Raw genomic sequence first — 13474 nt, forward strand, 5'->3', positions numbered from 1 at the left:
CAGAAAAACATACCAATGTCAGATATCTCTTTTGCGATTATGACTCATTTCATTAGCAGGTCAGTTTTGTACTTCATTCATTTTTAAAGGTTCTAGTATAATTTTTCACATTTTCTTCTACTGGATAAATGCCAGACAATCATTTTTTTACTGTAGATCTAAAAATGTGATCTCTTCTCGTCAACAAATATTCGGTGGTCTACCCCTGGGATGTATTCTATGATATATAGTATATACGGCAGATATGCCCCTGAGCACACCGACTTACACATTCACCTTTGCCTTTGATTCCGATATTTTAAGCAATCCCTCGATAGTATTCGACAACTTTTCTTGGACTTCATCTTGACCGCGGCAAACATTGGTTCACCATAGTCAGTCTAAAGTATTATTGACTATATCATTCGAATCCCCTTTCAGAGGAATGGATCGACCGAACCAAAGGAATTTTTGAAAATATGGTAACGTTGTTGATAGAATGATCATCTAATACTGAGATCAAACCAATGGACAGTGTTGATGTTGCTTTAATCGGTAGTTTTTGACCCATGATTTATATTGTTTAAACGCTTATTTGGAATTGGCATATTGACTGATCACAAGCCTTCATCTAATGTAACTAGATGGCATCATTAGATAAGTTCTCGAATAAAGGCTATTGCATACTTTAATTCTATTCGCAATCCACATAACAATCCCTAGTAATAATGTGCTATAGGTGAAATTACGTAGAAAGGTTTCATGAAACTTTATAAAGGATTGATTAAAAGCTAAAATAATTATTATACGAAAGATAGACATTGCAGAAAACCCTGTTTATCCAATTAAGGACCAGATATTTTCATGATCTAAATATTAAAACATAAACACATATTTTGAATTATGTTTTTTTAAATTATTTTATTATTTGCTTAAATAAGTATGGAAAAAATTGACTCTTGCTTTAAAGCGTATTCACTTAATGAAACTTAAAATCTAACAAACGATTTACTTCTTGTATACATAACCACCATTGGAAGCGTATTGAGTGCCAGCACTACCGCTTGAGAAGCTGACTGAGGGACCAGATGAGAATTGGTGTTGTACAGCAGGAGCGGAGTAAGTTTGTTGGACAGCTGGGGCTGAGTAGTGGACAGCGGGAGCTGAGTAAGTTTGTTGAGCAGCTGGGGCAGAGTAATGGTGTTGGACAGCTGGGGCTGAGTAGTGGACAGCGGGAGCGGAGTAAGTTTGTTGAACAGCGGGAGCAGAGTAATGGTGTTGCACAGCTGGGGCAGAGTAGCTTACTGAGGGAGCAGAGTAGGTGGTTTGGACAGCTGGGGCGGAGTAGTGAACAGCAGGAGCTGAGTAAGTTTGTTGCACAGCTGGGGCAGAGTATTGAACAGCGGGAGCTGAGTAGGTTTGGTGAACAGCTGGGGCGGAGTAAGTTTCTTGCACAGCTGGAGCAGAGTAGGTTTCTTGTACGGGAGGCAAGTATTCGTTAACTGGAGCTGGAGCAGAGTGATGGTGTTGGACATGGTGTACAGCGGGTGCGGAGTAAGTTTGGTGTACAACTGGAGCTGAGTGGTGGACGGATTCAACAGCGGGAGCAGAGAAGCTGTGATGGACAGCAGGTGCTGAGTAGGTATTCTGTACAGAATAGCTTTGAGCACTGTGTACGGGAGGCAAGTATTTCTTGGACAAGTGGCTGACATCAGCGGAGGCAACAGCCAAAAGAGCAAAAGCAATGAAGAATTTCTAAAATGACACAATGAAATAGTTTATATTTTTATATTGTTTAACACTTTAACATTTAATAAATTAAACAATGAAAATTAAAGTATAATTTAAGGCGTTTGTTTAAAATTTATTTAAAGGGAGTTTTAAAAAGTAACGAGTAGTTTTGGTTTTTGATCTTTTACAACACAACAATGTTTAGACACAATATCATTAACATAATGATCTTTATGCAATCGATTTAATTTTGAGCAATGAATTTTAAATAATAAACCACACACGAATTTAATTTGTACTTAATTTGTATTTAGTTTAATAGGATTTTGCATTATTTGTTTAAAGTACGAGTTTTGTTTATTTAATTTTTTGGTTTCAATTTAAAAATTTTAACTAACCATTTTTTCGATGATTTTTTTGTGAGTGAATCAAGTTAACCGTCTGAAGAAGTCGTTGGTACTGATGTTGCTGATGTTCATCATTGATTAATTTATACTAAAACATCTTCATGTTGATTCAACATAGTTTTAGGTTGTTTTTGCTATTTGTTGTAGTTGCTGGCCGTTGCTATTGTTTATTAATCTAACATTAACTTAACAACAACATTTCAAAATCTTTTCTTCTGTTTTATGTCTAAAACAACATTGATTTTCTTCATACCTACATTTATATATATGATTTGTATGTCTGGCTAGCTGTCTGTCTTGCTGTCCCTCTCTTTATTTATGTATTTATTTAGTGATTTCTTAAAGTCTTTAGTCTTTTATTTTTTTAAACGAAACCACAAAATATGTATTTTAAAAGGCCTAAAACAAGTTGTAGCTTGGAGGTCTGTCTTGACGCATGAACGTCAACAGACCTGTGTATTGTTGTTGTATGAACTTTTATAATAATAAAAAAATCCCCAAAATTCTATAAGGGAATACAACAATAAAACAATAATGGCTTATTAGCAAACTTACCTCAAAGTGACTTTAGTTTTTATTAAGTTCATCCAACCGAATCAAGATTTTGTTGAATTTATTATAAGTTGTTTTAATAACATTAGCTCCTCGCAAGTTTTTTTCCATGGACTCATAAAAATATAACAAATGTGAAAATAAAAATGTTCTAAAGAACGACTTAGGGATCATACTATGTTCAGAGCTTTATGTGCAATATTTATTCAACAGTAGTTATGACCTTTCCCATATTTCTGGCAACATATGGATTCTGAGCCAAAAAACTGCTCATCATTTGAGGCCAAAAACGAATCAAGCCAATATCGAATACTCTGTTCCAAAGTGAAGTGAATCCCAGAGAGAGCGTTCTGCATCGATCGAAACAAATAGTAGCCGGATGGGACATGGTCTTGACTATAAAGCGGTTGAGGCAAAACTTCACAATCAATTCATTCTAAGTACTTTTTAACAGGTATTGCAACATGTGGCCGAGTTTTTTCATGATGGAATATTTTGGTTTCATGTCTGTTCGCATATTCTGGGCGTTTTCGATCAATGCTCGATTAAAACGAATAAGTTGGTTCCCTGTACCTGTGAGTCAGCAGATCATAATAGATAGGACTCTTTTGCTCCCTCCAAATACAGACACTTACTTTAGCGCCATGGATATTTGGCTTTGGTGTTGATTCAGCTGGTTGCCCGGACTTCACGTACGATCTCTTACGCTTCGGGTTATTGTAATGCATTATTGATCGCAAGTAATGATTCCGTGCAAAAATGATATTTTATAGCTTTCAAGCATCATTTCTGACATGCAGAATCGTCTTTCCAGGTCTCTCGGCTTCAATTCGTATGATGCCGAATTTCCTTGCTTCTGGATGAATCCTGCTGCTTGCAAACTTTTTGGAATTGCTGTCTGAGTAGCTCCCAATGTTTCTACAAGCTCATTTTGAGTTTGACAACAATCTTTATGGAGTAATACCTTCAATTCAGGGTCCACAAATATGCACAGGCAATTTTCTCTTTTATCCTTTATCGAACCATCTGTATTCCTGTGGAACAATTACAAATATTAACATTTAAAAGGCATTATTTTTAAAGAAACAAATTTAATTTTTAAATTTATCCAAACAACTTAATAATTTCATATTATAATTTAACTAATTCAATAGATTATGTAAATTACTTATTGTTTTGTAAATAAATACAGACAAAAACTTGGAGTCTCTACATGGTTTACATGATTAGACAAACACAAAAGGAAGATTGATCGTCTTAGAAAGTACACAATTCTAATTTAATCAATGTCTTTTTGATGGCCGAAGGCTGTGAAGCATTTTCAAAGTGTTAAATATATCAAAAAATTTAAATATTAATTCGATAACACAATGCGTTGTAATGCAGTATATAATTATCACTCCCTTGTTAGCAAAATAGCATTGCCTACATAATATGTAATAGTGTATTTAGTGTTTGGAGGGTAAGACGAATTGTGCAATACTCTACACATAAAGAGTATTTTAGAGATAGTAAATAAATTGAAACGATACTAATTTTATAGTGTCAATAGCTGATAGAATCAAAACGAATTTTGTGCCAACAAAGCGTCATATGCGGAAAGTTTTGCTTTACTTCATTCAATTGAAAAAAAAAAAATGCCACTGAAGCACACCGATTGCTCACCAAAGTTTATGGTGAGTTTGTTCCATCGGTTTCAACGTGCCAGAGATGGTGCGTTCGATTCAGAAGTGGTAATTTTGACACGGAAGACAAAGACCGCCAAGGCCATCCAAAAAATTTGAAGACCAAGAATTGGAGGCAATACTACATGAAGATTGTTGTCAAACTCAACAAGAGCTTGCAAATTCATTGGGGACTGCAGGATTAATCCAAAAAGAGGGAAATTGGATACCATACCAATTGAAGCAGAGAGACCTTCAAAGACGACTTTGTATATCTGAAATGCTGCTTGAACGCTATAAAAGAAAATAATTTTGGCACCTATTCATTAGTTGCAATGAAAAATGGATCTTTATGATAACCCGAAGCGTAGGAGATCGTACGTGAAGCCCGGCCAACCAGCTTAATCGACACCAAAGCCAAATATCCATGTCGCTATGGTAATTCTCCATATTTGGTGGATGAAAAAGGGTCCTATCTATTATGAGCTGTTGAAATCAGGGCAGACCATTGCATGGATTCTGATTCGTTGGAAGCGAGCATTGGCCGAAAAACATTTAAAATATGCGGCCAGAAATGAAACCGAAATAGTCCATTAATGACAACGCTCGGCCACATGTTGCAATACCTGTTAAAAAGTAGAGGTTGGGAAGTTTTGTTTCACCCGCTTTATAGTCCAGACCTTATCCCGTCCGACTACTATTTCTTTATTTCGATGCAGAACGCTCTCTTTGGGTCATGCTTTACTTTGGAACAGAACAGATATTGCTTCGTTTTTTGCTTCAAAAAAAGAACAGTTCTTTTGGCGCGGAATCCATATGTTGTCAGAAAGATTGAAAAAGTTCGGAAATTCGGAATGACAATTTGTTAAAATCGGAAATAATATTTTTTAATCCGAATTTTTCTTCACCAAATATTGTTTTCAATCATTATTCTTTGTTGAAGGGTTTATAAGATTCGGTGCAGTCGATTTTAACACTCTTACTCAATGTCTAATAAATTTTAGTATGTATTCCAAGATGGGCTATAATTAAGTATGTATTCTAAACTCAAACAATTGCCGATTATATTAAGATCAGCATGATGGCTCAGTTTCTGCAGAACACTTAAAAACTAAATCAAATTGATAAATCAAATGTTAAAGTTCTTGAGACGGACAATATCTTATGGAGCATTTAAACAATGGCCAATAAAAGAGTTTCCATTATGTTCTTGGAAAAATTGAGCTCCTTGCATTACGAAAAACTTCCAGCCATAATTTGAAGATCTGGCTCCAAGTGTTTGCAATTTGTTTTTAAATATGAAGATATGGTTGCACAAATATAGAGTTTACATGAAATCTATGATAATATCGAAGAGATCTTAAAATCGTACTCTTTAAGGGCATGAAAATGTTTATGAAAGTTGGCAGAAGTGTAGATTTAGAAGCGGGATTTTATGTCAAGTGAACCAACTTTTAAAATCGATGTCTTCCGATCGGGATGAAATTTACACCCAAGGTTAGTAATTTAGACACAATTTTTCAACAAGATCGGTTAAGAACTCTCTGTGTTTGGGGGTCAAAATTTGAAATTATGGCCAAACATGTGTTTTTTATCATCCATGTAACTTCCAAATAGTTTAGATAGCTACATATTTCTTCAATCATTCGAAAAAAAATATTTTTTAAAAAAAAAATAAAAAAATTTTAATATTTGTTTTCCAAAATCAAAAATTTTTTTTGACTTCTTTTTTCAAAATGGGCCCATTTTTTTCTTAAAATAAAGCTTAGATATTTTCCTTGAAGACCTATTTGGTCGCTTAGTGGGACGCTTGACCGATCTTGTTGATAAATTGTTTCTGAATTACTATCCAATAGATCAAATTTTGGTGTAAATTTCATCCCGATCGGAAGACATCGATTTTAAAAGTTGGTTCACTTGACATGAAATACCCCATATATGGAATTTATATAACTTTTTAAGAAGATTATATTAAGAAACCAAATGATTTTATTAATTAATATTGCATATCATATTCTCTGTAGCGCTAAATCGATTAAATCATCGGATAAACAAAACTACCAAACTATCAAAAAGGCGTAAAATAAACTGCATAAATTTCAAATATATTTACTTTGTATTGATATTTATTCAACATGTCTAACTGGGAGTGTGAGTGTGTAATAGGTGAAGACTACCCAGCAGTTAAGCAAGTAGTCAATGTATCCCTTATAGATAGTAATTCTCACTAATGTCTGATCATTGTCCAATTCATATATTTGGGTCATTTGACATATATATGCACTTTGTAATGCAGAGAGAAGTCAATTGGTTACTTTATACATCCCAGGTAATCTAGCGTGAAGTCAATCGTCACTCTAGTGCCATGGTAGGCGTTCATATTGTTCAGGTTACGATGATTTTCTCAAACAACCCGAATGTGAACAAAATTTTTTACCCACCAGAAGTAATCTATTGAAGAGTTGTCGGAGGAAGCTTTGTTTACCTACATTCGGTTATTGGACTGTCTATGAGGATTCTTTTTAAGTCACAATTTGCGGTCAATTAGCACCCGTAAATGTTGAAATAACTATAAAGTTCATCAGTAACCAGTTAGGTAGCTAGGAAGGTAACTGACTCTATGTAACCGGTATATCAATACATTGCGTCGGACCAGCTATTAGATAATATATTTGTAATCTATGTATGGGGTAAGATTAGCTATTTATGTAACTAGTTATCACCCTAACTGATTCGTAATAGTCTCCTAGAACTGCTGGGTACATGCACAAATACATTTTTAAATAAATAAATATATAAGTATTTTATTCACATTTATATAAATCTAAGCCCAAATACATAAATACATTAATAAATCACTGAATAAACGCATGTATTTCACACCAATAGCAACATAAAAACGCATTTCAATGGTGCCTTCTTGTCTGCAAGAAACAATTTAATAATTTTCTTTAAACAAACATTATAATTATTGTAGGTTTTTTTTTGGTTAACTTTATTAAAGTTGTTGTTTGTTTTAATTTAAATTCATTCAAATTAAACGTGTTTGACATTATCAATGTTTTTAGGCCTACATCAGTTAGCAGTTTTAACAAGCAGTTTTTAACAATATCTGCTTGTATTCGCAATACCAATGGTGTGAATGAATATTTGTTGTTGATCATGTTGATCTTCTTTAACGAATTATGAGTATTAAGGGGTGTACAACATAAGGCACGAGACCAGAGGCAAAAAAGAAATAAACTGAAATACAAAATAATTTTAAAGCTCTTATCTACTCGCTTATTATGTTGTGTAGACTAACAAATTTAATTTAGTATTGATCACAAGGTCATGATATTAATTTCATAAATTATTTAGTCCTATTTAGACCCTCCTCACATAAATACATTAACCCATTAACGCCGGATGGCTAAAAAATACCTAAAAAATTAGAAAATACCTACAAAATTAAAAATTGCTTGTCATATGGGGTCGAATAGGTCAAATGTAGGCAATTTTACAAATTCAAAAATCTGAACAGAAATGCCTCTGGAAAATAAGTGGAATGGAAATTCATAAAACCCTCTTGGTCCCTTATAGCTTTATATGTCCTCTATTTTAGGTATAGATGTCAACTAGATATGAACTAGATAAAAACCTAATTCATGAGAATGTATTGCATGTAGTTTGTTATTGTATCACCCGTATGTGTGAAAAGAGAGTAATTTATCCATATATATTACTCTCTCCTTCCGTTCTATGTGTTTATTCTATGGGCAAAAACCTAAGTCCGTTTTCTATTTCGAGTAAAAATTACAGATTTTTTTGTAGAAATTCGTTGGAAAACCTATTTTATTATATTTATATTGGGGAAGACGTATCAAACAAGTGACATTTGTGCAATCGTGACAGCTTCACCAAAACCAGGGCAATGATATTGAGGAATTTTTATCATTGCTTCATCAACACTAACATGAAAATACAACTAAAGGGTTTTTGAGCCCGATAGAACTTACGAAAGAGTTAACTGTAAAACGAACTGACACACTGCGCTCACTTTTTGGCATTTATGATCAGTATACTCTGGTAAATCATCATGAATAGATTGACGCTTGAACAACGCTACCAAATTATCAAAATTTACTTTCAAAATCAGTCATCGATTCGCGCAACTTATTGACGACTGTTTTATTGTGCTCAGCGATGAGATTAATTTTTGGCTTAACGGGTTTGTTAATAAACAAAAATGCCGCATATGGAGTTAGGCCATTGCACAATTGACCTTGACCCTACAGACTGCATTACATCCAGAAAAATGCACCGTTTGGTGCTGTGGTTAACACTCTAGTGCTTTATCGGACATTATTTATTCAAAAATTATCGCTCAATGGAGATCGCACCATGATCAATGATTTTTTGTTTGAAAATATGGATGACATTAATCCGGGAGAGATGTGCCTTAAGGCGACAGTAACCATCGAATTATTGAAATCAAAATTTGGCGATAACTTGATTTCGAGAAATGGACCTGACACCTCTCGATTATTTCCTGAGAGGCCACGTGCAGTCACTGGTTTAAACTGATAAACCAGCAACAGTTGACGCCTGGGAGGCCAACATTGTTCATGGTATTCGAGAATGTTCTTCGTCACAGCCTAGGTGGCCATATGCCCGAAATCATTTTCAAATGTTAATGCCATGATCTTTCGAAAATTTTTATAGCTACTGTCATGTATATTTGCATATTTCTAGAGCTTGCTGATACTTTACACAGACTTTGAGAGTTCGAATTCTACATACTATATGTACATATATTAATTGCACTTCATCCTAATGGATTCCAGGTTTTTTCATTTACATGAGCTAGCGGAGAGCGTCCCTGAAATTAAATCCCGAAGTTCCACTGGTTCAAGTGTAACAGATAAAAATAAAATATTCATTAATTAATATAAATACCTGAAATACTGTTTATATGAAATTTCGTCAAAATCGCACAACGGAATATGGCAGCAGGCGTTAATGGGTTAACGTCAGTTATTGCAAATTAAAAAAAATCATTTAATTATTTTCAATTAAAAAGCCAAATTTTAATAATTAACATTGAAGGCAATAATCTTAATACTTACTACTGGCATGCTAGTAATTAGTATGTGAGTAATTAGCAAAAAACAATTACTAGAGGGCCGGTAAACAAATCTATGATTTTTTTATGAATAAATGAATGATTACACAGATAAAGGAATGTTTTTAATGCCAAAAGTGTTTATTAAACAAGAAACTTTGATGTACATTAAAAAATAAATTACCAAGCCCATCATAATTAAGTATTAAAAATAAATTTATTTATAAATAATTAAATTGTTTATACGATTGCCAGTACGAGTGCCAGTATCTATGATTATAACCTATAAATTGTAAAATTTTATATGGATCATAAGGTTAAATTAACACTTAATTCAGAGAATATGATAATAAGTTATGTTATGTTTTGGTCTTATACTTTTAATAATAAGTTTATTTTATTATATACTTTTCAATAATACTCGTATGATTTGAATATTAAAAAGTGTTAGTGGGTTTCTAAGGAATGGTTTAATGAAACTATAAAAGCAAAATAAATTTCAAGGAGAAGGATAATTTCTGTAATTGAATTAATATCGTTTATAAATTAGTTTTTTGATTGGTTCTTTATTTCTAATACCCTACAAAAGAATAGATTGTCGTATAACTTATGAGTAGAACCGAAGCTGTATTTTTGTAAGTGGGAAATTTCACAATTTATTCTATCAACTGAAGCTATCTTATTGAATAGAACCGATGCAGTCTTTTTCAGTAAGCTATAATTGGAGTATGACTTAAAACTTCGGATTTTTTTAAAATTGCTAGCTTTTATTTTAAAACATTTGTACAATATAAATTTATCCAAAGTATTGGCCATTGGTAGCTATGATCCTTTCCCATCTTTCTGGCAACATATGGATTCCGAGCTAAAAGGACTGCTCACCTTTTGAGGCCCAGAAAGAATCTAGCCAATATCAAATAATCTGTTTCAAAGTGCATGCACGCCAGAGAGAGCGTTCTGGACTATAAAGCGGGTGTAGCAAAACTTCCCAACCACATGTGGCAGATCATTGTCATGATATAATATTACGAATCAGTTGTCTTCGGTACAGGTTCCCTGTGATGGTCTGGCAATATTTCAACAGCTCATAGGTCATAGAAAGGACCTTTTTGTTTCCACCAAATACAGATCATTCACATACGATCTCTTAAGCTTCCGATTTTAGTAATGGATCCATTTTTTATCGGTGCAAAAATTATTTTCTTTTATGTAAAATCTGGGCTTCAATTCTATGGTATGGTACTAAATTTCCCTGCTTTTGGATGAATCCTGTTGCTCGCAAATTGCTGCATGTGCAGCTCCCAATGATTTAGCAAATTCTTGTTGAGTTTTACAACAATCTTCATGGAGTAATACCTTCAATTCATGGACTTCAAACTTTTTTGGCTGGCATGGGCGATCTTTGTCTTCCGTGTCGAAATCACCACTTCTGAACTGAAGAACCCATCTCTTGAACGATGAATACATTGGAACACATTCACCATAAGCTTTGGTGAGCAATCGGTGGGCTGTAGAGGCATTTTTTTGTTTGAAAATTAAAGAAGAAAAGCAAAACTTCCGGCATATGACGCGTCATGACGTTGGTACAAAATTCGAGATTTTTGAAACAAGAAAAAACAAAGGTTCAATAAATAAGAGAGAATAAATTAAAACAAAAAACCGAGTTCAAAAGATAGGCCATCTATTGTAAATCCCGTATTTTTAAGTCATACTCCTAATACATCTACAGGTTCTCGCTCATTTATGACAAACAAAGCTTGATTGTCTAACTCGGGCATTTACGGACTTATAAAAGTCGTAATTTTCAAAAAGGCTGATTGGGCTGAGCTTGGAAATTTTGTTTCTTGGAGAATAATATCAATGTCCTGGTTAAGTAGTGGAATGAAAACTTTCATTTCACACACACAAATTGATTAATACCAGACATGTAGCTTGATGTAATCAAACGAACAAAATTGTAGTCAAATTCATAGAGATGCATTAACAATCTGGCGAAATTCAGGATATTCAACTATATTTCTTAGTTTTCATAACTATTATTTTGCAGACGACAGTATAATTTTCCATTCGTATTAAAATATAATCATGTGAAAAAGAGATATTGTTCTTAGTAGGACGAATCTTTAGTATAAGCCTCAATTGGAAGAGAATATCTGGAAGCATAAGACGATCACTTGTGTGTCTGCAACCCAGCTGGAGAGTGAATAATGCCTGATATTGAGTATCTCGTGAATGATCATCTTCGCAACAAATGATTAGTTCATTGCAACCACTGCAAAATAGTCTCGAAAAAGCTAGAGTCCACTTTAAAAGTAGACAATGGCCTCCAATAATAGTAACAACTTCGCTGCTATCACATTTAATAACTCACAGCATATAGATGCCCAGTAGTGCGCAACTCTGTACTGCTGAACATTTTTCGAAGCAAGCGAGATTCACTCCCATTAATGTTGAAAACATTATATTCAATCTAAACTCTCAAACCTCTTACACAGAAAAAAATATAGTTCAATTCAAACATTTATCCCATATTGAACTGGTTTCAATTATAACATTTGCTCAAAAACAAAATTTCTTGATATTTTCTATTGAATTATGAGTTTTGAATTTGATTATTTTGACAATTGAATATACAATTTTCGTTATTGGTTGAATTTCAAATACAAAAATTATTGAAATTATCAAATACAAAAATTATTCAATAATTTTTGTATTTGAAATTCAACCAATAACGAAAATTGTATATTCAATTGTCAAAATAATCAAATGCAAAACTCAAAATTCAATAGAAAATATCAAGAAATTTTGTTTTTGAGCAAATGAATACTTGATTTAATTATGAAATAATTGATAGCAGTTCATTATGTGACAAATATTTGAATTGAAACGGTTTAAGATATAGTTTTTTCTGTGTAGTTCTGGAATATTCTACACTTCTGGTTTAATTTTCAATTTACCAGTTGCTATTGCCAGATAACTGGAAGGTTGTGCGAATTATTCCTATTTTGAAACCTGACAAACACGCTAATTAGGACTCATACCGCTCGAATTTCTTTTAATCTCCTGTATTCCGGATAAATAATTTCTCCCTCGTCTCATTCATATATAGCTTCAGTAATATCATACCACAACTACGGCTTTAAACTTGATATTTACCCAGAACGCTAATGGACTCAATCAGCAGTGATCGTGTCAACGCTCTATTGTTGCTAATTTGGCTTTATCCAATGAATTTGCCACGATTGACCACTCACTTAATGTCAAACGCAAAAAAAATTGCCAAATTTATGCAGACAAGCATTTGTTGTGTTCAGAAGCCAAAAATTAAATTAATGCAAAATAAAAATCGATGTACAAGAAGGAGTATTATCACCCATACTCTTCTTAAAGTTCCTGCAATTTTCCCCCTTAACGTTTCTATATTTTCATTTGGTGTAAAAATTGAAGACAATCAACAATCCAAAATATCCCCAATATCCTCTTATTACCATAACATTCAATGGCAAGTATTCCAGACGTCCGAAACGCAACATGATGAGTCTAAATGACCTACATGAGTAGATCAGGCTGCTGTCTGTCAATCCACTTCCTTGACATATACGGTTAAACTTTTGACTTTATCCCACCTGACGTCGACTCATTGTATTTGTCAATGCCTACAGATTCAGTAAGGTCTTTAAGGAACATCCTCCGGATAGTGAGCGGCAAACCCGTTCAACACTGACACAATTAAAAGTCGGTTTATGCAGTATTCTTAACTGTGAACGAACTGTTCGCGAGCAGTTCGGTTTGAGCAGTATTCTTAACTGTGAACGAACTGTTCACGATACTTAGAAGCATTACTCCGGCTGTCTTTGGAGCCCTCGTGATACTTATCTCTCGCACTATTCACAATAGCTTCACAAACTTGCTCCCCATTGAACTAAACTTGAGAACCACTTAAATGGAACGATTTCTCCTGATTCAATGTATGTATGATAGTTTTGCGATCATACAAGAGACGACGAATTTTTCTAATTCCAGTTTATTTCATGAGT

General features: G+C 33.7%; 1 protein-coding gene across 1 annotated transcript; it reads right to left on the bottom strand.

The window, feature by feature from the left end:
• Nucleotides 1-873: 873 nt before the first annotated feature.
• On the bottom strand, nucleotides 874-12970 carry LOC135958425 (cuticle protein 16.5-like). Its single transcript, XM_065509330.1, has 2 exons — nucleotides 12926-12970; nucleotides 874-1734 (listed from the first exon to the last, which is right to left on the bottom strand). The coding sequence occupies exons 1-2, from the start codon at nucleotides 12968-12970 to the stop codon at nucleotides 988-990; spliced, it is 792 nt and encodes a 263-aa protein (XP_065365402.1). The 3' UTR covers nucleotides 874-987.
• Between the last annotated feature and the right edge of the window lie 504 nt (nucleotides 12971-13474).

Source organism: Calliphora vicina, chromosome 4 (genome assembly GCF_958450345.1).
Source record: "Calliphora vicina chromosome 4, idCalVici1.1, whole genome shotgun sequence".
Classification (NCBI taxonomy): Eukaryota; Metazoa; Arthropoda; class Insecta; order Diptera; family Calliphoridae; genus Calliphora; species Calliphora vicina.